The sequence below is a fragment of the Aulonocara sp. 'chitande type north' Nkhata Bay genome, linkage group LG2, assembly GCF_057382095.1.
Source record: "Aulonocara sp. 'chitande type north' Nkhata Bay isolate Kocher_YH1m ecotype deep benthic linkage group LG2, A_spYH_male_GT1.1, whole genome shotgun sequence".
Taxonomy (NCBI): Eukaryota; Metazoa; Chordata; class Actinopteri; order Cichliformes; family Cichlidae; genus Aulonocara; species Aulonocara sp. 'chitande type north' Nkhata Bay.
Window position 1 is genome coordinate 29848952 of NC_141345.1, and position 25048 is coordinate 29873999.

The 25048-nt window shown below is 41.0% G+C and overlaps 1 protein-coding gene across 1 annotated transcript; it reads left to right on the forward strand.

Annotated features, from left to right (window-relative positions):
• Nucleotides 1-24145, forward strand: b4galt1l (DP-Gal:betaGlcNAc beta 1,4- galactosyltransferase, polypeptide 1, like). The gene is made up of 6 exons (XM_086258647.1): nt 1-833; nt 7459-7694; nt 14111-14298; nt 15790-15912; nt 17739-17843; nt 22414-24145. Exons 1-6 carry the CDS (start codon nt 530-532, stop codon nt 22541-22543), a joined length of 1086 nt encoding a protein of 361 aa, XP_086114773.1. The 5' UTR covers nt 1-529; the 3' UTR covers nt 22544-24145.
• Nucleotides 24146-25048: the final 903 nt, after the last annotated feature.

Consider the following 25048-nt stretch of genomic DNA (forward strand, 5'->3'; position numbering starts at 1 on the left):
AGTTTCGTCACACTGACAGGTTAGTGTCCTCTGCGGCACGCGAAAGTTTATCCACTCTCTCCGGAACTTCGCAGCTCACCCTCCGAACTGACGTTTGCTGCTCCCGGCTCCGGTACTGACTGACGTGCGGATGTTTCTCTCGAGCACTTTTCAGAACTTTTCTGCGGGATTTGTTAACGTTTGTTAGCCAACTTTAAAAGAGCCGTTTAACGGAGACGCATAGTTTCCGAGCCGCGTAGCTGTGAGTTTATTTTAAACCGGAACTGAGGGGCAAACTAATTAATTTACCATCCACCTGAACGTGACGGAGCTCGTTTTTGTTTTTGACGTCTCGGTTATTCGCTTTATTCCCGCGACATTTCGCTCTTATTTTAACCGGATATCACAGGAAACTTGGAAACTTTCCCGACAACTTGCAGGAAAATGGAGTCTGAAAGCAGATAACATTAAGCGACCAGGGGAAACAGACGTTATTTCCGCTTCATCGGCCGGGTTTTAACGAAACACCTCCGGGACTGTGCGAGCCAGGATGCCCGGAGAGTCCTCCGTCAACTTCGGCGTCCTCCACCGGATTTGTAAGCTGGTGGTGCTGCTCTGTTTTCTCCACATCGCCGTCACTGTGGTCTTCTATGTCCGCTCCTACGATTTCCGCCTCGCCTTCGTTCAGAATCAGCAGTCCAGTAATAACATCCCTAAGATCCAGAATAACAACCCGGTGGTGACCTCCGGACTCGAGCCTGCGAAAGACGGGGATAAAGTCTCCGAAGAGGGGGAAGTCTTGGAGCAGCCGGTGAAGAAGCTGGAGAAATGCCCCGAGACGTCCCCCCTGCTGGGTAAGACTAGCCAGAACCCTGGTTCTGAGGTCCACAGTCTGTTTAAAGGTTTAAAACAGCACAAACCTCGGAGATTGACTAGTTTCGGTCCTCACATTTTAATAGGAAACAGGGCAGTATAATTGTGACAGTATTGGTTTCTGTGACTTAATAACCTATTCAAACAGACTTTAGCTTCAACTACCAAAAACAATAAATATGCTTTTCACGACTCACGATCGTTTACTTTTTAACGGCATAAATGCAGATTACTAACAATTAAAACCAAGCATTTGGGGCTTAAATAGTGTACTTGTTCCCTCCCGACACCTCACTGTATTTCTGTAGCAAGATACTGTACTGCTCCTTTAAGTTTCATCACCAAGAACAAATGAGGTCACTTGAGTGTTTGAATTGTTGTTTTAGAAACGGTTTGTGGAGCTGGATTTTTTTAAATAACTGCCCGAGGTTGGAAATGCTGCCTTATTGCAGGGGTAAGACATTGTTTAAGATCCATCCATCCATTCTCTTGCGCTTATCCTTTTCAGGTTGACGATGCTGTGACAGCATGAGTCGTGGCAGAAAAAAGCAGCACACTGGACATCGTGTCTTCCTTTCCTGACAAAAACTACAGTTAGGGTAGCTTTATCTACTAAACTTAGTTCATACTGGTTGTTATTATTTACGTATGGCACATCACTCTGCTGTGGAGAAGAGGCGCGAGAACAGTTACTCAAAGAGACGCCTTCACGTGCTCATCTTGTCCAACAAACAGTCCATACCTCTATGATATTAAATAAATGAAAACCGCACTTGAAGAGTTTAATTCAGAAATGTGGCTGCCTTAAAGCCACATTCCTGTACTCTTTTTGCCTGTTGCACAATTGAGTTACAAATCACTTTCTGTTCCCACTTTATGGCATTAGAGAGCACCTACTTTCAGTGATGCTGGCAGAAATGAAACTTACAGGTTTTAAAAGTATGATCTAAATATGAAGCTCAAGCTTCAGGATCTGCTCCAGTATCAGGATAGGTGAACAGACAAGGCTTTGCAATTTAGCTGAGATCTTTAGACTTGATCAGGTATTTTTCATAGGTTTTACAGCTTTTTATATTGATAAAAGACCCCTCCCTGCAATAGTAATAGATACACAAAGAAAAAAAGGTCACCTTCTGCCTTCAGGTATAGAAATTACTCTCTCTCTCTCTCCTCCCCCCCCCCAGCGAGTTCAAGGAAGTCTTTTGTGAATGAACAAAAACTTCATATGTTATATTTACAGGACAGTCTGGACAATGAACCGTCAGCAGTTATATTTTCTGTAATTTTACACATTTTGTTATATACTTTCACTGATCCATGATGCAAAATAACTTTGAGATCCCTGGACTAGATTAACCAAATATGTTTTGTGGTACATGATATGTTTTGAAGTGTACCTGGAAATAGCTTAAATGACATCTCGGTCCAAAAATACCTCCTGCCTCCTTCTGTCGTGAGGTCAAAGATAGCTCTGAAGTACGACTGATAAGAACTTGTGCTCTGCCTTCATGCTAACAGTTTGTTACCATGAAAAAGTCATTACAAAAAAATGATCCAGTGTAACTCCATTCTTCCTCCTTATTAAGGCTTCTCATGTCTGCATCACTATGAATTATGGGACAGCATTATCTCCTTTCCTTCCATAAAGGAGAATTCAAATGACTAATCTTGTCAAATTGCATATGTGTATGAATTTCATGGACACATGCTAAATCTAGCAGTGGGAAAGCTTTAATGTTTGTTTTTTGTTTTTTTTTAGTAAACCAATTAGACAGAAAATATTAAAATTTTAATCACTCCTCACAGTCTTAAACCTCAAAAATGTGATTAATTTGCTTTAATAATAAGAGTGCATGCACCTTTGCATTCATGTGCTCCTCGGAGAGCCGGAATCTCCCAAGCTGAGAAATCATTCCTATGATAGTATTGTGCTGATTTTGGCCGAAGAGGATTACTGCCAGTTAATACCTCTTCCAACTCATCTTTGTCTGTGAACAGTTACAAATTACAAACTAAATCCCAAAACAACGAAAAGTTTCAACTTTATTACCATTTTCCCATTATTTATTTTTTAGCCAGCTGGAAACAACTTTTTTCGATATCACATGACCGCGCAGTAAGATTGAAATAACCAAAATGAGAGTAATTGTTGTGTGTGGCGTTACTTTTTAAATAGATGAGGTGGAAGAACACGAGGAGCTGCCTCCACGTTAGGTTTCATGAATCTGTGGGGTTGCAGATGGCTCTAGTTTAAACACCAGAATGGGCTTGATTTATGGGGGAGTTTTGTGTGTTCTTGAGTTCATCTGATTGGAGTCCAAACAGCATTCAGGAGATACAACGTACAGCTGCAGCCAGGTGTTCGGTTACTTTTAAACTTCGTAGTTTTGGCTCACATTAAATCTCAGTGTCATCCAGCTGTGATCTAAAGATCTCTAATAAGGTGTTTCCTCTCTCCTCATGTCTCCTCCTGGTGTGGGGATGCAGTCAGAGGTGCTGGGATGTTCTCCAGATGTGAGATAATGCAAGCCAATCAGAGCCTCTGTACATGCTCCTCCTCTGAGTTTCTGCTGGAGCTCGGGTTTCTGCTAAAGCTGCTTGTCCTCCATGCTTTGTTTGTGAGAAACAGCCGACAGAAGCAGCAGCAGTTTGCAGGCTTACGAGTCTCTGAGGAGGTAGAGTAGAGGAAACCAGATGCTGTCTGTTCACATCTGACCTGAGGTTTCCAGTCCTGAGGCTTCCTTTATAAACACACACATGCAAACACACACACACCTCATGTCAAGGTTGGAATTTATAAGATAAAAAAACGCTTACAGAGCCCCTTTAGCGGAAACATTCAGACCAGCTGGCTCTCGAGTGCGTCTCTCCTCCCATAGACACACTCAATCTCCTCCGTGTTGGACTGCAGCTTGGAGTCCTCGTCTTGTTCTGCAACCTCTGTGACTTTGGCATAGCAGCACCCATGAACCAGTTCGCCAGCCTACTGCAGGTTTTAGCTAGAGTGCTGCAACTAAAAGGAGAGAATCCACATTCATGAGGTGCTTTGCATTTTTGGTTGAATGAGTTGTGTCCATTATGAGGTGGACTGTGATTTTAAAACAAGTCTGTTCCAAATCACAGGTGCAGACAGTGTTATAAAATATTTTGTAGTGCAGGTACACTTTTAGTACGAGTTCTGTGTTCTCTTTCATAAACGTCCTCTCTGCGTGTTTGTCTGGACTTTCAGTTTGATCAGTTTGTGTAACTTTGATCAGGATGTTTGTTATTAGTCTGATGATCTCACCGTTTCCTCAGCTGTGACCTCTCGGACCCCCTCAGACCTCTCAGATCAGCTCTGTCAGCCCACAGACATTCAGCTTCATCGCACTCTTTGGTTTCTGAGTGCGAACTAGTCTGAACCCATCTTGACTTTTAACTACACAGAGAACTTGTGAAAGTGTGGATTTTTAAAATTGTGACCTCGTACAGACAGCTTTAGAAAATGTGACAGAAAACATACATTTTTAACTGTATTTTCATAAGCTTTATAGCTTTATCTACCCAATATATGGATGTTCATGCTACACAAAAAAGATTGTTTTTTACAATCTACTATAGACATTTATATATTTATTTATTCATTTATTTTTTGCAGTGTGCAATTAATATTCATTGCACACTGTCCATTTTCTTTCTGTTTGAGCCGGATTAAGTTTGCTCTCCTTGGTTATTAATGAGCAGTGAAAATGATCAATGGTTTGACTCTGTGAACTCTGTCAGACATTGTGTCATATAAAGAGGTTTCACTCTACAACACTTATTTGTTTCTGTAAGACCAAAAGCTCCTATTATCCTAACTAATATTTACTCAAGTATTGGGCAGATTACGTGGAGCCACAAGATGGCTCCATGTAATCTACGGTCTGACAGCCAGAGGTCAGTAATGGGTATGTAGGATCAGTCGATTGGTCAGCTGTGGGGTTATTTAGGTCAAGTGACTTGTGTTTGCTCCAATCTCATAGATGGCAAACTGGCTGAAGTGAACCCTCACTATCAAATAGGTTTGAATTTTCACAGTAAAGAAAGACCATTGAAATCCGCTTGTTAAGTGGATATGATTTGCCATTCGCTCTTTCTGGGTCCAAGCGCTCCTTCGGGTTTCAGAATCAAACAAGCACTTAAAAACAGTCCAAATTCTTCTAGCTCCAGTAAAATGATCTGTGCAAGTCTGCTTTTTAAAGACTGCCCTTAAATCTCCTCAAAGACCAGCTTGAATGATCCAGGAGCAAAGTGACATTATCCAGCAGTTTGTATCCATTGGCAGGAAACTTCTCAACTTTTAATTCAACTGAAGACCTACGAGCAGTCCTTTAAAAGCACAAACTGTGATTAGCTAGGAGTGTTGGTAAGTCCAGCATGCTACGGAGGATTGAAAACGTTATGAAGGAGACTCACAACTGTAAATACGGACTCTACACTGTAAAAGTGAATTATTTAGCAATAAAGTCTTTGAAACTTATGACATGCTTATGATTGTTGTTCACTGTATCATAGGGAGAAAATTGAGCCATTGCCCAAACTTTTGTATATGACTGTAAATACTCAGCTCAAGATTAACTCCCCCTTTATAAAAAACAAACAAAACTCCATTAGGATATCTCAAAACTCCTGAAATATGATTGCAAGCTGCTCTATTTAACAAATCAAATCTCACACAGGTGTACATCTTTTAATAGCTGACCTTAAATCTTTATCCAGAGGGATGACCAACTGAAAGCAGCTTGAAGTGGCTTAAAGATGAACATATTAACATGTGAAACTGTGCTGAAACCACGAGTGGAAGGCTAACAGTGAAGGATGTGGTAAAATGGTTCCAGCTGTGCTCCTGCTTCCTCTGTTAGGGAGTCCTGTTTGGTTTCTGTTGACACGTCATCACACGGTGAGAAATTGTACTCTGGACTTGCAGAGGAGCAGAACATTTTATCTGACATGAGTAGGACTCTGTTCTAGCTGTAGTTTTCTTGGCACTGGTCTAGCATGATGTCACTGTTACAGAGATGTCCGTAACGCGCGGGCAGACATGTTTCCGTGTTCAGGAAAATGACGTGAATATACAGGCTGTATAAAAGTTGTTGACCTGAGATCAGCGTCTAACTGCTCTCTGGATGAAGAGCGCAAATCTTTGTGTGTTAATGAGCTGTTTGGACTTTTGGACGCTTTCTGCAGCAGCATATTTCTCTGATTACACACTGAGAACTGCAGAAGGTTGGAAAATGTTCTGCAGGACAAAAACAGTTTTCTGTCCTGCTGTTTGTGCTCACATCATTTCAGTCAGAATAAACCAGAACAGACTGGAAGAACACGCTGCAGGCGTACACAAACACATTTAACCTGTCCTGACGATTATGTGACCAGACTCTTCACAGCAGTTTTCCTCAGATACATTTTACTTCGTCTCTCAGGGGCCGCTCTTTTCATTCATTCAGATATAATGCTTATAACACATCAGAGTTTAATGGGAGGCGGTGCTGGTTATCTTGGTGATATGTTTGGCATGAAAGGACTCCGCATCGTTTGATGGGAATGAAATTTATCACTCACAGAGGGATGAACCCTGAAAATCAAGGTGTGACTGGCTAGTCCAGTTTGCCCAAATTTCATTGTAGCAACTCAAAAGCGGTTCTCAGTAGTTTGTATGCCTCCCCCCCCCCCCCCCCCCCCCCACCTGCTTGTATGCATGCCTGACAGTGTTGGGCCATGCTCCTGATGAGATGAGATGGTGTCCTGGGTATCACTGAGCTCCTGGACAGTCTGAGTTGCAACTTGGCATAAGCCAAACATAAGTTTTGAGCGCAATCTATCGGATTTAGGTAAGGCAAGTGTGGAGGCCAGTCAGTAGTATCAAATCCTTCATCCTTCAGGAACTGCCTTCATACTCTCGCCACATGAGGCCGGGCATTGTTGTGCACCAGCGGGAACCCAGGGCCCACGGCACCAGTGTATCGCCTGACAACAGGTCCCAGGATTTCATCCTGATATCTAATGGCAGTCAGGGTGCTGTTGCTGAGCCCGTGGAGGTCTGTGCGTCACTCCATAGATATGCCTCTCAGACTATCACTGACCCTACATACTAATACATACGTGCTAAACAATGTTACAGGGAACATATTGTTCTCCACGGCTTCTCCATATGCTTTCACGGCTGTCACATGTGTTCACGGTGAAGCTGCTCTCATCTGTGACGAGCAGGACGCCAGTGGTGGACCTGCCAGTTCTGGTATTCTATGGCTAATGCCATATGGGCTAAGGGCCTTCTATGGCCCTGTCCAGCACTCCCAGGGTACCTGCCTGTCTCCCAGAATATTTGGAATAATTTTTATTCATTAGCTTATCCTACTGTATTTTTCCATGTGGATGTTAGTGAATGAGGCCTAGTTGTTGTATATTTATATATTATTTAACTTTTTGTTTTTCTACACTCTATTTTTTTTTTTTTTTTTTAAATAATACTTTGTCTCAGTTTTTTGCCTGTGGGTGAAGCTCTCTGCTGTGGCCACCTGAAAAGGTTGTGCTGATCCTTTACTCTGTAGTCAGACTCTCTGATGTTGGTGTTTGTGTCCTCAGTGGGTCCCCTGCGAGTGGAGTTTAACATTCCTGTAAACCTGGAGCTGATAAAAAAGGAGAACCCCAACGTGCAGCCGGGCGGACGCTTCAAACCCAAAGACTGCGAGGCGCTGCAGAAAGTGGCCATCATCATCCCGTTCCGCAACCGAGAAGAGCACCTTAAGTACTGGCTGTACTATCTGCACCCGATCCTGCAAAGGCAGCAGCTCGACTACGGGATCTACGTCATCAACCAGGTACACTTGCGATGTGTGTTCATACATGAGAACAAAGGGACAATTAAAATCCTGTGTGTATAAGTTCCACTGTTTACTTGACAGGGTGGACTGTTGGCCTCTTTGCGTAAAAATGAAATGAGAGAGAGCATGTTTATCCAGAGTTTGGTTTCACAAATAGTAAAATAATACATCAGGTCTCCTGCCTGTGTGACGCCAGTGTTGGCATGAATGGCTCTTTAGCCTCACAACGCCAGATACATTCCTGGAATTCAAGCTTCAGCTTGTTGCTTACATGAAATAATCAGTTTGGAGACATTAAATACACTGTTGTGTCTGGGTGCTTCCTCCTCACTATCACTCCCCCTTACTGTGCGATGGCAGGAGTTTGTTTTGCAGTGTGCAGCTGTCAGTGATAAAAAGAAGTTTATCAAATGTGACTGATGGGGGTGTGTGCAGGGGGTTGATCTTGCTACTTCTGACCAGAAATACCAGTCAGTTAAGCTATTCATGTAGCTAACTATTGATTTACAACAGGAATAAACCATTTATAATAAGTCCTCTGTACAAAATCAAACTTTTTATTAATGCAGTAACTACCTTTAAAATTACTATTGAGTATTAGATTAACAAGAAAAATAAGTAATGAAAGCAAGCCATGGGGTTTAAAAATAAGATGATAATCTTTATTTATTTATTTTTTTGCCTCTTTTTGAACTGGACCCCATCTTATAACTAAAAAGGAGCAGTGGCTATCAGATGTAAAGCTCTTAAAGTTCCTCTTAGGGTGGAGAACAGTGGTTAAAAAAAGGCTTCAATCCTGGAACAATTAATGAAATACCTTTGAACTTCTCTGTCTACTCTTCAATCACATCATGATTGTTTAACATAAAAATCCACAGGTGGTTCACAGAGTATCTCACAGTAAGAACTCTAAACTTCTTTCTTACGCGAAGCTTCTTCAATCAGCAGAATTTACTGTGAATTCTTGGAAACTGAATTGTGTACTGTGTACACTCCCAGTACACAGAGAGTACACAGAGAGGGTGTGTTCACTGTGTTTTGTGTTGTGCAGAAGGCTTATCAGCACAACACAAACTGGAGCAACACTAACAGCGTTAGTGGCTTTGGAGCTGAAATTCGAGTCGGATCAGTCACCCATCTCAAACAATTTTAGGTTTAGATTGGACTCTGATTACTAGGAAGATTCATTGTATTGCAGTTACTCCCACCACTTATAGATTACCAGAGGAGTTATTTAACATCTCTCTTAGCAGGACTGAAGTAAATACGCTTAAATCTATTTTAAGCCCAACAAAACCCACTCAGGCAAATTATTATCAAAATAAACTATTGTTGTACAGTTTGATAAGCTGACAGATTCTGCTACTCCAAGATGTAGGTGATGATGATGCGTTTAACTAAACAAACGAATGTGTCTGTGTGACATCAAGTGTTGTGTTTGGATAGTAATGTCTTTTCTCAGCTTCTTAGATCCTGTTCCTGATAAATCCTACAAAGGGAAACAAAACTGAATTGAAATAAAAATTCAAAATTAATAACTCTCATCTGTGTTGATTATTTTTTGATTACTTGAATAAAAGGACAGTTTTTAGTTTTGGGGCTCAGAAGTCACCAGTGTTTCTGGATCTTTGCATAGTTGAAATGTTAAAATGTGTTTACACAGCATCCGGAGAGCTTGTGATATGCAGTAGAGGCCATCAATTAAAAACTTGTTAGAAATTTGTTATTGCTCCCAAATGTTGTGCCTCTGGGCGCTGCTTTCGGCTGTCTGTGTGGGAATAAGAACTTTGCGTATAGTTACAATCTGCGTGCTTGGTCTGAGGATCTTTGCTGCTTGGTTTGATGAAAGCCAGCCACCAGGCCTCTGAGGACGGATAAGCAAGCTCGGGTGTTATTTACATGTAAATGAGCTGGTGCCCCACCTGCAGACAGAATCAGGGTCAGTTTACACCTACCCAGGTGAACCCAGGTGACCTAACGAATGAATATTCGCTAAATACGTGGGAGTTCATTTGCAGAAAACTTAAATAACAGAGACGAGTAAACACGAGTAAACTAGCACCTGCTTTTCCAGTCAACAAAGACCTCAGTGTTTTGCCTTTCTATACCACGGAACTCTATTCAAATATCTTCTAATTTACCTGCAGTCACTCTGCATGTATCCAAACCTAATCCAAATGTTTCCCAGCCTCCATTCAAATATCTGCTGATTTACCTTCTCTGTAGGTATATGCTAACGTAAACATACACAAAACTTAATTTAAGATAAATGCTAATATAACATCGGTCTGCACGTAGGCCAGCAGGAGGCTGTCGCTGATGAAAATTTCACACAATTGAATGGAAGATGACAAACAATAGTTTTGTAATATAATCATTTTAAATTGAAGGGTTTGAATCATAAATATTTAACACTCAGTAAATATATGTGGTGATAGTGACTGTTTACAAACATCATCTGGCACACGCAGCTGTTGTATGTAGTGTGTGTGTGTGTTGTTGTAACTGCATGGACCCCAGTGACTGAAGACTGAACGTCATAGTCAATCACCTGACTGATTTCTGAACTTTCTTCTTCTGCTTTGTTTCTCTGTGTGACTCACAGTTGTTGTTTTTCTCTTTCTTGTGTGTGTGTCCTTCCTCCTCCTCTTCCTCCTCACTGTGCTTATCTTGCTGCCCCTCCTCACCCCTCCAACCTCCCCTCCCTTTGCATGTCAGGCCTTTCTGATCAATGGTTGTGGCCCTGGAGACGCTGAGGCTCAACCCCCGTTTGGTGTTGACTGAGGGGGTCGCACTGGTAATACAGGCTTCCTTCTTCTCTTGTTTTCTATCTGCTCCAACTTGTTTCTACTGTATTTGTTTCCTGTGAAGCTTTACTAACCTCTTTGTGGATCTTTTCATTCTGGCAACAGGAATTTTATCAGTTCCCTTCGGGCGCACTTCTTATTTTTTTGCATGATTACACTTGTTAAAGCATGCTACAGAGCTGCTGTGATGCAGATATCTGCAGCAGCTGCAGATCTCAACTTGCCTTCATGCCTCATGAAGTCACCTGAAGGATCTCTAGCTTTGTGTGCTTGTCAGCTGAAACACAACTCCTTTGTTGGGTTGATTTTGCCCTAAAAATAAATATGTTTAGTTTAGTCTTTTAAAAAGAACGCTTGTTTGGTTAGAGCATTAAAAACTACTTTGTTAAGATTAGTCACTAACAAGAACTCAGTTATGTTTAGGCCCTCCATACACCTTGGTCAGGTTTAGACTTTAGAAACTACCCATTAATTGGCTTCTGTACTTTTGGATGGAAAATCTGAAGATTTACGTTTATGTAGATGTACATCAACCTTCATCTTTAGGCTCCCTTCACACCTGCTCAGTGCTCACGTTTGTTGCGTAATCACCTGAGGTCTGTTTACTGCTCCCATAGAAACCCGAGTTATTATTAGCACAGCAGCAGCAGGCATGAAGTTCTGAAGTTTCTCTCATCCATCCCACGTGGCTGCTCACAGCTCCTTTATTCATCATGAAGGACAACTGGACCAGGATCAGTGAAGGAGTGTTGGATTCACTGCTGGTCTGTTTGTGAACAATGGTCATGAGTACCATTCACAAACAGTTGGAGAATGGCTGCAGTAACAGCATTGTAAGATGGTGAAAGATGTACCCTTAGGTTCTGTCCTCGATTTAGAGATGGTGAGGTCTTCCTCACAGCCCATTGTTCATTCAGTGAGCTTGTTTCAGTTATTATGCAAATATACGGTTTATAATGTTGGGGAAACCCGCAGTCACCTGAGACACTTATGTTACACTTCAATGAGATACTTTTTACCCCCCCCAAAAAAGGCAGAGGTACAGGGAGTGCAGAATTATTAGGCAAATGAGTATTTTGTCCACATCATCCTCTTCATGCATGTTGTCTTACTCCAAGCTGTATAGGCTCGAAAGCCTACTACCAATTAAGCATATTAGGTGATGTGCAACTCTGTAATGAGAAGGGGTGTGGTCTAATGACATCAACACCCTATATCAGGTGTGCATAATTATTAGGCAACGTCCTTTCCTTTGGCAAAATGGGTCAAAAGAAGCACTTGACAGGCTCAGAAAAGTCAAAAATAGTGAGATATCTTGCAGAGGGATGCAGCAGTCTCAAAATTGCAAAGCTTCTGAAGCGTGATCATCGAACAATCAAGCGTTTCATTCAAAATAGTCAACAGGGTCGCAAGAAGCGTGTGGAAAAACCAAGGCGCCAAATAACTGCCCATGAACTGAGAAAAGTCAAGCGTGCAGCTGCCAAGATGCCACTTGCCACCAGTTTGGCCATATTTCAGAGCTGCAACATCACTGGAGTGCCCAAAAGCACAAGGTGTGCAATACTCAGAGACATGGCCAAGGTAAGAAAGGCTGAAAGACGACCACCACTGAACAAGACACACAAGCTGAAACGTCAAGACTGGGCCAAGAAATATCTCAAGACTGGTTTTTCTAAGGTTTTATGGACTGATGAAATGAGAGTGAGTCTTGATGGGCCAGATGGATGGGCCCGTGGCTGGATTGGTAAAGGGCAGAGAGCTCCAGTCCGACTCAGATGCCAGCAAGGTGGAGGTGGAGTACTGGTTCGGGCTGGTAACATCAAAGATGAGCTTGTGGGGCCTTTTCGGGGTGAGGATGGAGTCGAGCTCAACTCCCAGTCCTACTGCCAGTTTCTGGAAGACACCTTCTTCAAGCAGTGGTACAGGAAGAAGTCTGCATCCTTCAAGAAAAACATGATTTTCATGCAGGACAATGCTCCATCACACGCGTCCAAGTACTCCACAGCGTGGCTGGCAAGAAAGGGTATAAAAGAAGAAAAACTAATGACATGGCCTCCTTGTTCACCTGATCTGAACCCCATTGAGAACCTGTGGTCCATCATCAAATGTGAGATTTACAAGGAGGGAAACAGTACACCTCTCTGAACAGTGTCTGGGAGGCTGTGATTGCTGCTGCACGCAATGTTGATGGTGAACAGATCAAAACACTGACAGAATCCATGGATGGCAGGCTTTTGAGTGTCCTTGCAAAGAAAGGTGGCTATATTGGTCGCTGATTTGTTTTTGAATGTCAGAAATGTAGATTTGTGAATGTGGAGATGTTATATTGGTTTCACTGGTAAAAATAAATAATTGAAATGGGTATATATTTGTTTTGTGTTAAGTTGCCTAATAATTATGCACAGTAATAGTCACCTGCACACACAGATATCCCCCTAAAATAGCTAAAACTAAAAAAACATTCAGCTTTGATATTAATGAGTTTTTTGGGTTCATTGAGAACATGGTTGTTGTTCAATAATAAAATTATTCCTCAAAAGTACAACTTGCCTAATAATTCTGCACTCCCTGTATTGTTGTCATTCCGCCAGGTGGCCATGTAGTGTAGACATCCAGGTCAAAGGTCAACTTTCCTTAAACTCCCCTAGTGTGCGATAGAAATCCTATCTATTAGGATGTTTTGTTGGGCATTGTGCCTGTGAAGAGTGTAGACACACAGGATTTTATTTGATCAATGTGACTTGAAGCTGTCAGACCAACTTTATTTACTTTATGGGGTAGTGCAGATGTGTGACTTAAATGTTTTTTATTTATCACCTCGAGGCAGTATGAAGATTTGGGTGGCTGGTAACAAGTCACCGAGGAATCCAGAAGACTCAGTCTAATAGCTTGAATGATCCATCATGCTGGGATTAACTATATTTTTTTTCTAGTTTTCGTCCATCTGTTTAAAGTTTCTGTGCACTGTAATAACCTCTATTTGGAGCAGCTTCGTGCTGTCTTATTGTCCTTAAACGGCTCTTCTGACTTCACTCTCTCTTTGAAGGAAGTCATTTTTTTTCATATGAAGCAGAAAGTACACTAAATGCAAGAAAAATGCTGCAAACTTGCATAAAGTGATTAAGAGTGTAGCAGGAGACTCAAAGTCTGTCACCACTAAATGGGTGATGCAGATTAGGCTGCATTGAAAGTAGCCCCTGTAATCTTATGACACGATAGTCGTACGTCAGCGCAGACATAAACATTTTTAAACCCAGTAAAATTTCATTAAACTGTTTGTGTTGTCTCAAAATCCTGCAATGTTTTAAGGTCATACTGAGCTTTATCTTGTATTACCTCGAGGGAGGCTTTTACGCATATCAGTTTCTGCATATTTGTACAGTTCAAGTTGTCTAACATTCTTCAAACCGGTCGATCAGGAAGCTGCTGTACAAGGAGACAAAAAAACATCATTGTTTGCCTGGTGATGGATTCATTACATTTGATCTATATTATATACTCTACGATACAGGTCAAGTTTGAAAGTGTTTTTTGTGACTAACTTCACACTCTGTTCTTTAACCAGTGCTGCACTTTTAACCCCGTGATTACCTGTGTGTGTGTCAGGATGGCGACGAGACCTTCAACAGAGCCAAGCTGCTGAACATTGGCTACGCGGAGGCCTTGAAGGAGTACGATTACAACTGCTTCGTCTTCAGCGATGTCGACCTCATCCCCATGGACGACCGCAACACCTACAAGTGCTTCAGCCAGCCTCGGCACCTGTCTGTGTCCATGGACAAGTTCGGCTTCAGGTGAGACGCCACAGGAAATAAAGGGATGAGAAACTTAAACGACAGTTACGCTACGGAAAACTGAATGGAGGTGCAAGACAAGCAGATTTATTGTGACCATCTCCAATGAACTTGGGATCTCGTTGATTTGAAGTGATTACTTCAAAGTCGGGGACCAGGTCTGCAATAACTTGCAGTCTACTGTTGTCTTCAAAGCAACTTTAGTGCATCGAGATGGGACGGAGACAGACAGTAATGGTTTATCAATTTCTTGTAACCTGACCCTGTTATTGAGGATCTCTTTGTCATGCTTTGAGCTGATGGTGTCAAACTCTGTTCTGTTGAGGTCAGCTGAGAGAGGCACAGTATGTGCCGTATACCTGTCAGATACATGTTTTGGGAGGAGACTTTTAAAGGAGTCGTGTTTATCTCAGCTATGTAACCCAAGGTCGAACACAAGGTCAGGCAGAATTATCTCATGATTAGTTCATAACAATACCCTGGAACTGTAAAAAATGACCCCTGCTTGCATGCATTTAGAAGTTTTTGAGGAAAAACATCCTCTTCCTTTTTCTTGCTGGATCCTCCAGCCTGTCTGACTGCATTGCAACACAGGAGAGGCTGTGCAGCTGCTGACTGTAATGCTGTGTTTGAGGCTGGGATAATTATATAACACAAAAGTGATTGAACTCATTAGTCACAGTTTTGGAGTAAAAGAGACTTGCTGCTGGAGATAAATTTAAAAAAAAAAAGCCTCCTTGAAGCATTCCTAGCTGAGAAATGAGGGTCTTTTTTTTTTCTTTCTAAAAATCCTTGTCTTTGGTCTCGCTGTGAGATGTGAAACGAAAGTGCCATTTTTGGCATCGGATCATCCCGCAGAGCTGATGTGTCAGTACTCAGGTCTGGATGTGCTCAGCACTGAATCTGTATTGTGGGCCGGGTTAATCGTGCAGACAGTGTGTAGTTCTAGTGAAGAGAACAGACAGACTTTGAAACCACTGAGAAAGAGGTGGGTACTGAAAGAAAACCTCCCTTCCTGTTTCCTGTCACCGCTGTCCCTGAGCAGCAGCATTTCCTGTCAGGAAGCCCAAAGAAGCTGATGTGTGTCATTTCACCTCCTGCTGTTGTTCTGTGAAAAACAGGCTGAGCATGGAAGGAAAAAATGTCCACTGTCACTCAGATCACGACACGAAGTGTTTACACAAAACTGCTTTGTACAAATACAGGATGGTAACTGGTTATGAGAACAAGTGAAAGCTGCTTCCTCTATGCTCTGCAGGCTGCAGCTGAGTGAGGCCTTATCATGTCCAGCTTTATGTTTTTCTTCTTGACTTTATTAGAGTCACTTTGCACGATTCACAGTTTAGAATAATAATAATTTACCTTATATTAGGCCTTGGTGCAGTCCCTCAGTTCATGCTTTGTCTGAAATGAGCCATTTTAGCTCCTCTGCCTTTAATATCCAAGATCGATCATGTCGGTCAGCTTTAATGACCTGTTTGTCCTCTGCAGGTTACCGTACAATCAGTATTTTGGAGGCGTCTCCTCGTTGAGTAAAGAGCAATACTTGAAGATCAACGGCTTTCCCAACAACTATTGGGGCTGGGGAGGAGAGGACGATGACATCTACAACAGGTACATTTTCTGCTTTACATGCTGCAGCGGACTCGCTCGTGTCATTACAAACGCATCACATTAGGGCTGCTCAATTAATCGAATTTTAATCACGATTACGATCTGGGCTTTCAACAATCATTAAAAATGACTGAGCCGATTATTAGCCCCTCCCTCATTTATCCGCAACACCTTAAAGGCTGGTCCGTGAAAATATTGTCGGGCATAAACCGTCCGTGGCGCAAAAAAGGTTGGAGACCGCTGATTAAGAGGACCCGAGGGAAGCTCGGAAAGCTAAGCAGAAGTTATTTGGAGAGTGACTGCCGTTGGTTGAAAAGAGAGTTTAAAAAAAAAAAAAAAAAACTTCAGTGGTGTTGCACACTATTTTATATTATTTTTTAAAGTTATTATTCAATACATTGTTATTGTTAACCCTTTAAAGCCGGTCAGAGCTGCACGCTCCGTTTTGTGTAACTATTTTTAAATCCCTGTAGAACCTGAACTGTGTAAGCTAGCGCAATAATTTGTTTTGCATATGAAACTTACATCTTATGCCATCAGCTTGTCCTCGGTCACGGTTTCCTTCCACATAAAGCTTTGCAAAAATTGCATAAAAAGCGCTTGCAGGAACAAAAACATAATATTCCAGAAACACGCTTTGCCGATCCGATCAGCTGTTCGTAACACTTCCCACATTGAAACAGACGTCACCGCTAACTATCGCATGTCCGCCATTTCCTGCCCGAAACCGGAAGTGACGTCATTTTCGCGGAAAATGTAGTTGTTTTTTTTAACTTGTAGGCCTTAAAAGCCTATACTGGTCATGTTTGACTTTTCTGAATAGTTTCTGGGATGCTTGCACTGCTGGAAATAGTTTATTTTGATGCACATGCTGTTTTCTTTGCAAATTTGCATCATAGGATTGTTTTTGTTTTTCCTGCAGTATATAAAAATTGCTGTATCTCCAAAATAAAACTATGAAGACACTCAAAATAAATTCCCTGTTGTTGTAAACTATTTTTTGCAACTTTTTTGTATTTAAAGTTTTGAGGGATAAGCCTCTTAAATTTCTCCAAGTAGAAATATATGTAAAAAAACAAAACAAAAACGATTTTCAATTTTTTTTGTAGTTTATTGCACTTTTTTGCAATTAATGTAGTTACTATGGACTTAATGCATACATATTATTAAAATATGGGCTATAACAGTTGTATAGCAACTTGAAATGCTCCCACAAATGGCACTACAACATGTAAAAAAATAATATAAGCTCTGGCGGACTTGGTTCTATGGTAGGTCGTTAGGGTTAAATAAATATCGTCAAATAATCGAGATCTCAATTTCAGTGAAAATAATCGTGATTATCATTTTTGCCATAATCGAGCCGCCCTACATCACATACCGTCTTTATACACATGTCACATGATCCACAGTCTACAGGTCAACCACAGCTCCAGTGTCAGTTTTTATGTGTCTGAGGCTTTTATTTGATTTGAATTGACAGCAAATATGTGTTGTTATCCACTCATCAGCTAATGAATCATCATAAAAATGAATAAATATGTGCATGAAAATTACCCACGTTTGAAAAGAACATTTTTATATGGGGCAAAAAGGAAATATGTAACATTTACAAACACTTGGAAAATATTATATTATAAAATATATTATAAAATTATGAAGAAAAAAAAAATGCATGCCTGGACAATAATAACATTTTTTTTAAATTACCAAAAAATAATTCAATGCTACAAATTAATTATTACCATCTTTATTATATTTAAAAAATATAAATCAAAGAAAGACAGTTTAAATATATTCTTTTAAAAAAACTGTTGTGTTTTCAGGGTGGCATCTAAAGGAATGTCCATCTCCAGAGCCACCGGTGAAATCGGGAAGTGCCGCATGATCCGACACAACAGAGACAAGATGAATGATCCAAACCCACAGAGGTGCAGACCCAAATCATCTTCACACAACTCTGCTTGTTATACCAGACACACACAACACACACTGTCGTTTATTCTGCATGATGACAGGGAGTCACGCTGGAGTACACCCACTCCTGAACTGTTTTCACTTCATATAAAACTTGTCACATGAGATTTAATTTCATTAATTTCATTTCCAATGTTATTCCTCACTGTTGCATACTTTGGAAATATAACATTGACTTTCACTGCTATGCCGATGATCCGCTGCAGTGTATTTCTTCCAAACCCAGTTTCTCCCTTCCACCCATCTCTCTTTGATTGCTTTAAGAAGATTAACCAAAGTTCTCTGATTTTCTCAAACTCAGTGGTAATAAAATAGAAGCTCCACCTGTCAGCACAGATTCCACTTCAACTAAATCCTACAGGTTTTCCATTAATATTGATGACAACTCCATCCTTCTCTCCACTCAGGTTAAGAGTCTGGGTGTCATCCTCGACAGTACTTTATTAATCTTCCACTTAAGCAACATCAGTCATCTCTATCCCATCATCATCCTCCATGCTGCTGCCACGATTAGTCGACTAGTCACGATTACATCGACTATCAAAATCGTTGATGACTAATTTAATAGTCGGCGCATCGTTTGAAGCTTTGTAAGATCCCGCAGGAATAAGTAGTAGGATTTAAGAGTGTAATAACGGACTGAAACAGAAGATGGCAGCACTGCATGTACAAGGATGCCAGCTGCCGTTAAAACCCGAAGAAGAAGAAGCAGCGTCCGGTATCGTAGCTGTGTCCAAATTCAGGAACCGCATCCTCCTGTGACCGCATTTGTAGGCCGATTACGTTACAGTGACACGACGAAGACTGTCCAAATTCGAAGACTCCCGACAAATGCGGCCGACAAATGCGCCCTTCATTTCCCCAGATTTGAAGGATGGGTCGGGTGTATACTTCGTGGCCAAACCTATCCCAGAATTCATAGCGCGGCTGTTACGTTCCCCCCGAAAGGGTCTAGGCATGTGAGTGAGGGGACCAGTAACAAATGAGTCCAGAACAGAATGAAAGGAAAACAGACCAGTGTTTTCAGTAAATAAAATAGTCTTTATTATAGATCATCTTAACATAAAGAGCCGGCAACGCCGTTTTACCAATAACACTTGGAAAAAGAGAAAAAGGGTTGCAACAACAAAGAACACAACAACCAAACAAAAACTCCACACCACGAGGAGGTACTTCCAGGGGCCCACAAGCTCACCCTGTCACTAACAGCAGCTGGCTTTACTGCTGCCAAGGCCCACAAGCCCACACTACTCACGCAAAGCAGCTATGCTGTTTCCACAACTCCACACTTTGAGCAGGCTAACCACACACAACGCAGAGACACCAGAGAACACCCCACACCCTGCTCACAGCTCATCCCCAGCTTATATGACCTCCGAGAGGTGATTGCTGACTGGGCCCAGGTGGTAAATGAGTCCAATGAGCAGCAGCTGTGTCCTGGGGAGAAAGAAGAGCAAGAGAGAGACGGGGGGTGGAGCAAAAGAGGAGGAGGTGGAGAAAAACACCACGCCCACACAAGGGCAGTATCAGGAGGCCCAGCTAGGGCCGTAACAGCGGCCCTGCTCAGTTTCCAACAATGGCGGCAGCTAGTTAGTTTTGATATTTGATATTTTAATTATTCTTTCTGGGTCACAAAATAAACATTTAACATATTTTCAGGCGAGAATGTAGCTGTGTAAACTTCAAATATCTGCTCAGTTTATCAAGACACCACATATAGGGCTGGGTATCGTCACTGATTTCTAGAATCGATTCAATTCCGATTCACAAGGTCCCGAATCGATTCGATCCACGATTTGATTTGATTCGATTTAAATCTGGGAAATTTTGACAGTCAGAAATATTATAATTCAGATCAGTACATTTACATATTTTTGTATCAATAAAAAGGAAGCTGACACACGCAAGACTTTATCACAGGTGTGAGCATCACAGCAGAGGCCTTTGTGTCAAAGTAGCTGAAGATAAAACACAGAAAAACATGAAGGTGATTTTCCTGGCCTGGGATTTTATAAAAATATTCTGCAGTACATCAAAAACGAAAGAAAACCATTAATCAACATATGAACATTACCTCTGACGTTACAGCGGTTTTATTAGAGACACGGTTAAGCGTTTTGCATTTTGAATAATTTTAAAAAGTTTAAATTTGTTCAGTATTGAACAGCAGAAATTAGGTTTTCTTTTCGGAAGAATATAAAAGGGAAAAAACAGCGGCTGACAGCACTGTAAACAACAGTAGACTTTGCGTAACAAGCAAGCGAATAATGAAGAAAGGGAAACTGTTCTTGAAGTACAGAGAGAGAGAGGGGGGAGGGAGAGAGAGAGCTGTGCATCGCGGTGGAAGCAAAACAGTAAAAGTCAGAGTGAATTCATGACGATGTTTATGTGAAGCGTTTGGATCTTCTTTTGCTGCTGGTTCGGTCAATATTGTTTGGAGAGAGATCAAACTAACAGCTTTAGAATCGGCTCATTAAGGGCGTGAACACAAAGCGCGGACCCGCCGACAGATCAGAATCAGCGAGCTGTCGGCTTTCAGCCCCGACTGTGAGAAAGGCAACATCTGATTCTGATCCGCGGGTCGCGCTGTGTGTTTAAGTCTATGTGCAGAATCCGTGTTCCTGCTCTCATTTACTGTCTTAACTGTTTGGTGGTTCTTGAAATTTTGTGAGATGTCACCAGAGATTCTGGCATTTTGGGCAAAATAAATTTATATTAAAAAAATCGATTCAGGATTTTAATGAATCGATTTTACGTTATCCAAGCCAGAATCGATTTTAATCAATGAATCTATTATAAAAACCCACCCCTAACCACATATTTTCAAAAGCGCTCCGACGTTTTCGGAGACGTCTGTTACCCACTAGCTCGATAGCTAGCCGGGGTTCAAGGCTCACTAGAGCTCGTGAAAACATCGAACTCTTGGTAAATCGTTTTCAGACCCACCGCCGTCTTTCGCTACTCAGGTTAAACATGATATATGAGTCACTTAGATAACTTAAAATGTTATTGTTTGGTTTTTTTTAGTATTTTATTTGTTCCTGAGTAAATCGGTTTGGCTGAGATTAAAGTTTTTACACAGCTGAATAAACATCAAGCAGACAACTGATTATCAGAAGTGTGAGATGCTCGAGAATATTCTCCGGTGTCCTGTTATATTTTAGATAGCAAGGAGCAGACGGCTGCGTTTATTAAACTCCACCAAGACAATCTGCTAATTTCATTAAAATTGAATAAACTATCATCTTGTCTTTATTTTTAGTTAGCACATACCTTAAACACTCAAAGCTGTAAGCTAATGATAGTTATATAAGAGCAGATCCATGCTGGTGCAGTAAGCTGTACGTTTTACGTCCAATGGATGCATGATCTGATTAGTCGACTCATGGCAAAAATAATCGGTGACTAGTCGACTATCAAAATTATCGTTTGTGGCAGCCCTACCCTCAATGCTGCTGTCATCCTTGTCCATGGCTTTGTCACTTTTTGGATGAATTATTGTAATTCTCTTCTCTTTGGTCTCCCTAACAAGTCCCTTGATGAACTCCAGAATTCTGCAGCCTTGATCGTAACTCGCCCACACCCTCAGAGAGCACATCACCTCTGTGTTTCAGCCACCTCACTGGCTGCCTGTAGTGTCTAGAATCACTTTTAAAATATTGCTTTTCACTTTCAAATCTCTCCATAACCTGGCTCCTCCCTGCTTGTGTTGCTAGTCCCTTCCGCTCCCTTATGTCTTCTTCTGATACTCACCTTATTGTTCCCCGCACCCATCTCACCACTTTTGGGAACAGAGCTTTGAGCTGCTCTGTTCCCCAGCTCGGAAATTCACTTCCACCTGATATTAGAAACACAGGCTCTTTTCCCTTATTCAATTCAAAACTAAAAATGCATCTTCAAACTGGCTCACTCTCTTTAAACATCAACTCCAATTATTGTCTAATGGTGTTTTGTTTTTTTGTTTTTTTAAATCCTTTTTACTCTTTGTCTTCTATGCTTTGAACACTGACCTTGGGTTTTAGTAAGGCGCCCACAAAAAATGTGTTATTATTGTTATCAGTACTGTTAGGTCTACACTTATAGACCTCGCTGACTCAGAGACTTATTCCCGTGAACAAAGCAAGACGAACAGAGATCGATCGGTTTTAACTTGCGCACGGGGAGCCCAGTTGGAATCTTAGAGCTGTGAGTTCTGCACCCAACCTCAGAGGCCTCCAACTCTGGCCCCCTCCTGCAGAACATATGTCGTGTGTGTCCGCAACAGTGAACGTGTGATGTGTGTGTGTGTGTGAGCATGTGATGTGATCAGTGAAAAGTGAATGTATGTCTGTGTAGAAAACAGAGGTGAGCATTCATGCTAAAGACCTAATCATCTTGCACACTGACAACCATAATGATCCACAATTGTCTAACAAGTACCATTACTCATCAATATTCATACTGCTAATTAAAATGATGGCTAAATGTGGTTTTAAGAGTGAGGCTGTTGGTTCTGAAGGGTCTGGATGCTGTTTTTGGTTCCAGGTTTAACCGGATTGCTCACACTCGAGAGACCATGTACAAAGACGGCATAAGCTCTCTGAATTACCAGGTGGTGAGCATCCAGAAGCTTGACCTTTTCACTATGATCACCGTGGATGTGGGAAAGCCATGAAGGATCTGTGGCACTGGGACCAGGTTGAAATTCACACCGTGCCTCTGACACTTGAAGCTTTAAGTTCTGGTTCTGCTCCAGAACTACTGGACTGTTTCCATGATTTTTCTTTTTTTTGTTTTTTGGGTTTTTGCACAAACAGACTCATGGTTTGTGGAGTTTTTTCGGGGCCTTAAGGACTCATTTCTGATTGGTCAGCTGGAACCAATCAGCTCCCACCATCTGTGCGTCAGACGCTGCTGCTGGGATATTTCCTAAACAAGACTTTTGTTTTGAAAATCAGACAATCAGAGCGGCCCTCAGGGTCATGTGGTCTGGGCTTTACTGCTGGAGAATTAGGGGTTATTGAGTGTGTCTGTTTTACCTTTTTTAAAAATCAGGTTTTCAATCAGTGATCAATGTTTCTTTTCTTTTTACAGCCAAAGTTTAATCCAAAATGAAACAAGAGTCTGTTCCTCAATAGATTCTATTACTAATTAATCAGCACTGATTGATTATCTGCTCGTTTTGATTCCAACAAAACAGGAAAAAAAAGAAAAATGATAGATTATCGGTGATGGTTGGTTTCTCTGTTGACTGATTAGCTGTACTTCATTTTGATTGATTGATTGTATCTCTAAGTGTCCTTATTGGTACCAAAGACTTTACTGATCCTGTGGATGAGGTCAACTGACTGCTGGACAAGTTCGTTTGATTATTGATGACACATATTGATTCAGTGTGTGTTATCTGTCCTGCATGTTCATTTGTGTCTGCAGATCAGTCTCCTCCTCACTCTGTGAACAAATCACCTGTAAATGTGCCTTAGTGGTGGGACTGGTGGAGAAGCCAGTGTATGAATGTGTGGGTTCTTTTTGTTTTGTTTTTTTCCCCTTTTAATATGCCATGTGTATGTTCTTCTTTGTGTCTTGTTTCACTCGGTGTTTGTGGTGTTGTCTCTGTGGGTCATGCTGTGCTGTAGATAATCATTTCCAGGGTGGAGGTCAGCCTGACCCACAGAGATGAAACGTGAATGGGAACACAGCAGGCTAGAAAAAAAGAAAAGGTAATGATCCTTTTAAAAGCACTAAATTCAGATTCATAAAACCAGTTAAATCAATAAATACCTGAAATCAGATTTCTGTCCTGCTGCAGTGATTTTGGCTATAATATGTTTCTGTATGTGGACATTAAAGATGATGTGTTGGGCTTTTCATTGTTTCCTCTATTTGGATTCCTTTCCTGTAATGCAAACAGCATTTCACAATTTTAAAAAAAATTAAGTAAATAAAGAATTATTTGGTTTCCCTGCACCATTAATATGCTTTGATGCTTCTTAGAAGATTATAAAAGCTTTTGCTACTGAAAAACAGGTTTTTTAGTTAAATGTTATTCACAGAAGCCCCGCCCAACTGCTCTTTCTGACTCGGAAAGCTTATTTAACGTTTGAATCTGTTTTGCCTGAAAAAGAAAGACACTATAGTCCTGTCTTCCTGTCTTCACCCCCCAACTTGTTGCTGCAGATGGCTACCCCTGCCAGTGCCTGATTCTGCAGGAGGTTGTCTGACATTGGGGTTTTCGTAAGCTGTAAGCCATAATCATCAACATTATAAAAAAAATAAAGGCTTGAAATATCTTTCTTCATATGTAATGAGTCTATATCATATATTAGTTTGACTTTTTAAGTTAAATTACTGAAATAAAATAACTTTTGCAAATCTTCAAATTTTTCAAGTTTCAGGAAATTCTATCCAAATTCAATAAAAGCTGTGCCTCCGAAGCATAACAGAAAAGGAACTTTGCTTTGATTAAAAAACATTTTACGCCAGTAAATGAGGGAAAGTGATACAGTCCTAAAAGCAAATATTTAAAATCACAGCTTAAAACTGACCACTGCATGTACAGAATCATTAGAAACAAAGTCACAGGGCAACTTAACAAATTTCTTCCTCGAGATCAGAACACAACAGAGAAATACTAAATTACTGTGGAAAAGTATTAATCAGAGAGCACCTGAAAAATATATCCATACAACTTCAAGTAAACTGGGCCATACAAAATGAGTCTCGTTTTTGTAAACAGTTTTAATGACTATTTTATTAATGTTTGTTATTAATATTTTATTAATAAAGTTTGCAGAAATACAATCTGCTTTATTTTAATTGGTAAAACTACTTTAACTCCCAATTACAAAGATGATGATGATAAAGTACGTAAAAATATCTAAACTATAGCCAAACTCATGAGCAAAGTGCACCTGGGGGCTTGATACTTTTCCCCTAAAGAATTATAAGGAGTTTTTAACTACTTCTGTTAGTCATTTTATTAATTAGTCATTGGAGGAAGGTATATTCCCATGCCATTAAAAACCTCTACTGTAACTCTATCAATATACCACCAGCCTCTTCAAAAATGATTGAAAAGGTTGTGTCTAAAGAACTGATGGCCTATCTAACTGGAGAAAATCTACTACACCCCATACAGTTTGGTTTTCGAGCTTACTGCTCCACATCTAACTCCATCTGT

What these genes read in the sequence shown, in the direction of transcription:
- b4galt1l (XM_086258647.1), top strand. Translation starts at nt 530, where the DNA reads ATGCCCGGAGAGTCCTCCGTCAACTTCGGCGTCCTCCACCGGATTTGT. An exon ending in ATGGACAAGTTCGGCTTCAG is followed by an intron (nt 14,299 to 15,789) that starts GTGAGACGCCAC and finishes TGTCCTCTGCAG; the next exon opens with GTTACCGTACAATCAGTATT. An exon ending in GACGATGACATCTACAACAG is followed by an intron (nt 15,913 to 17,738) that starts GTACATTTTCTG and finishes TTGTGTTTTCAG; the next exon opens with GGTGGCATCTAAAGGAATGT.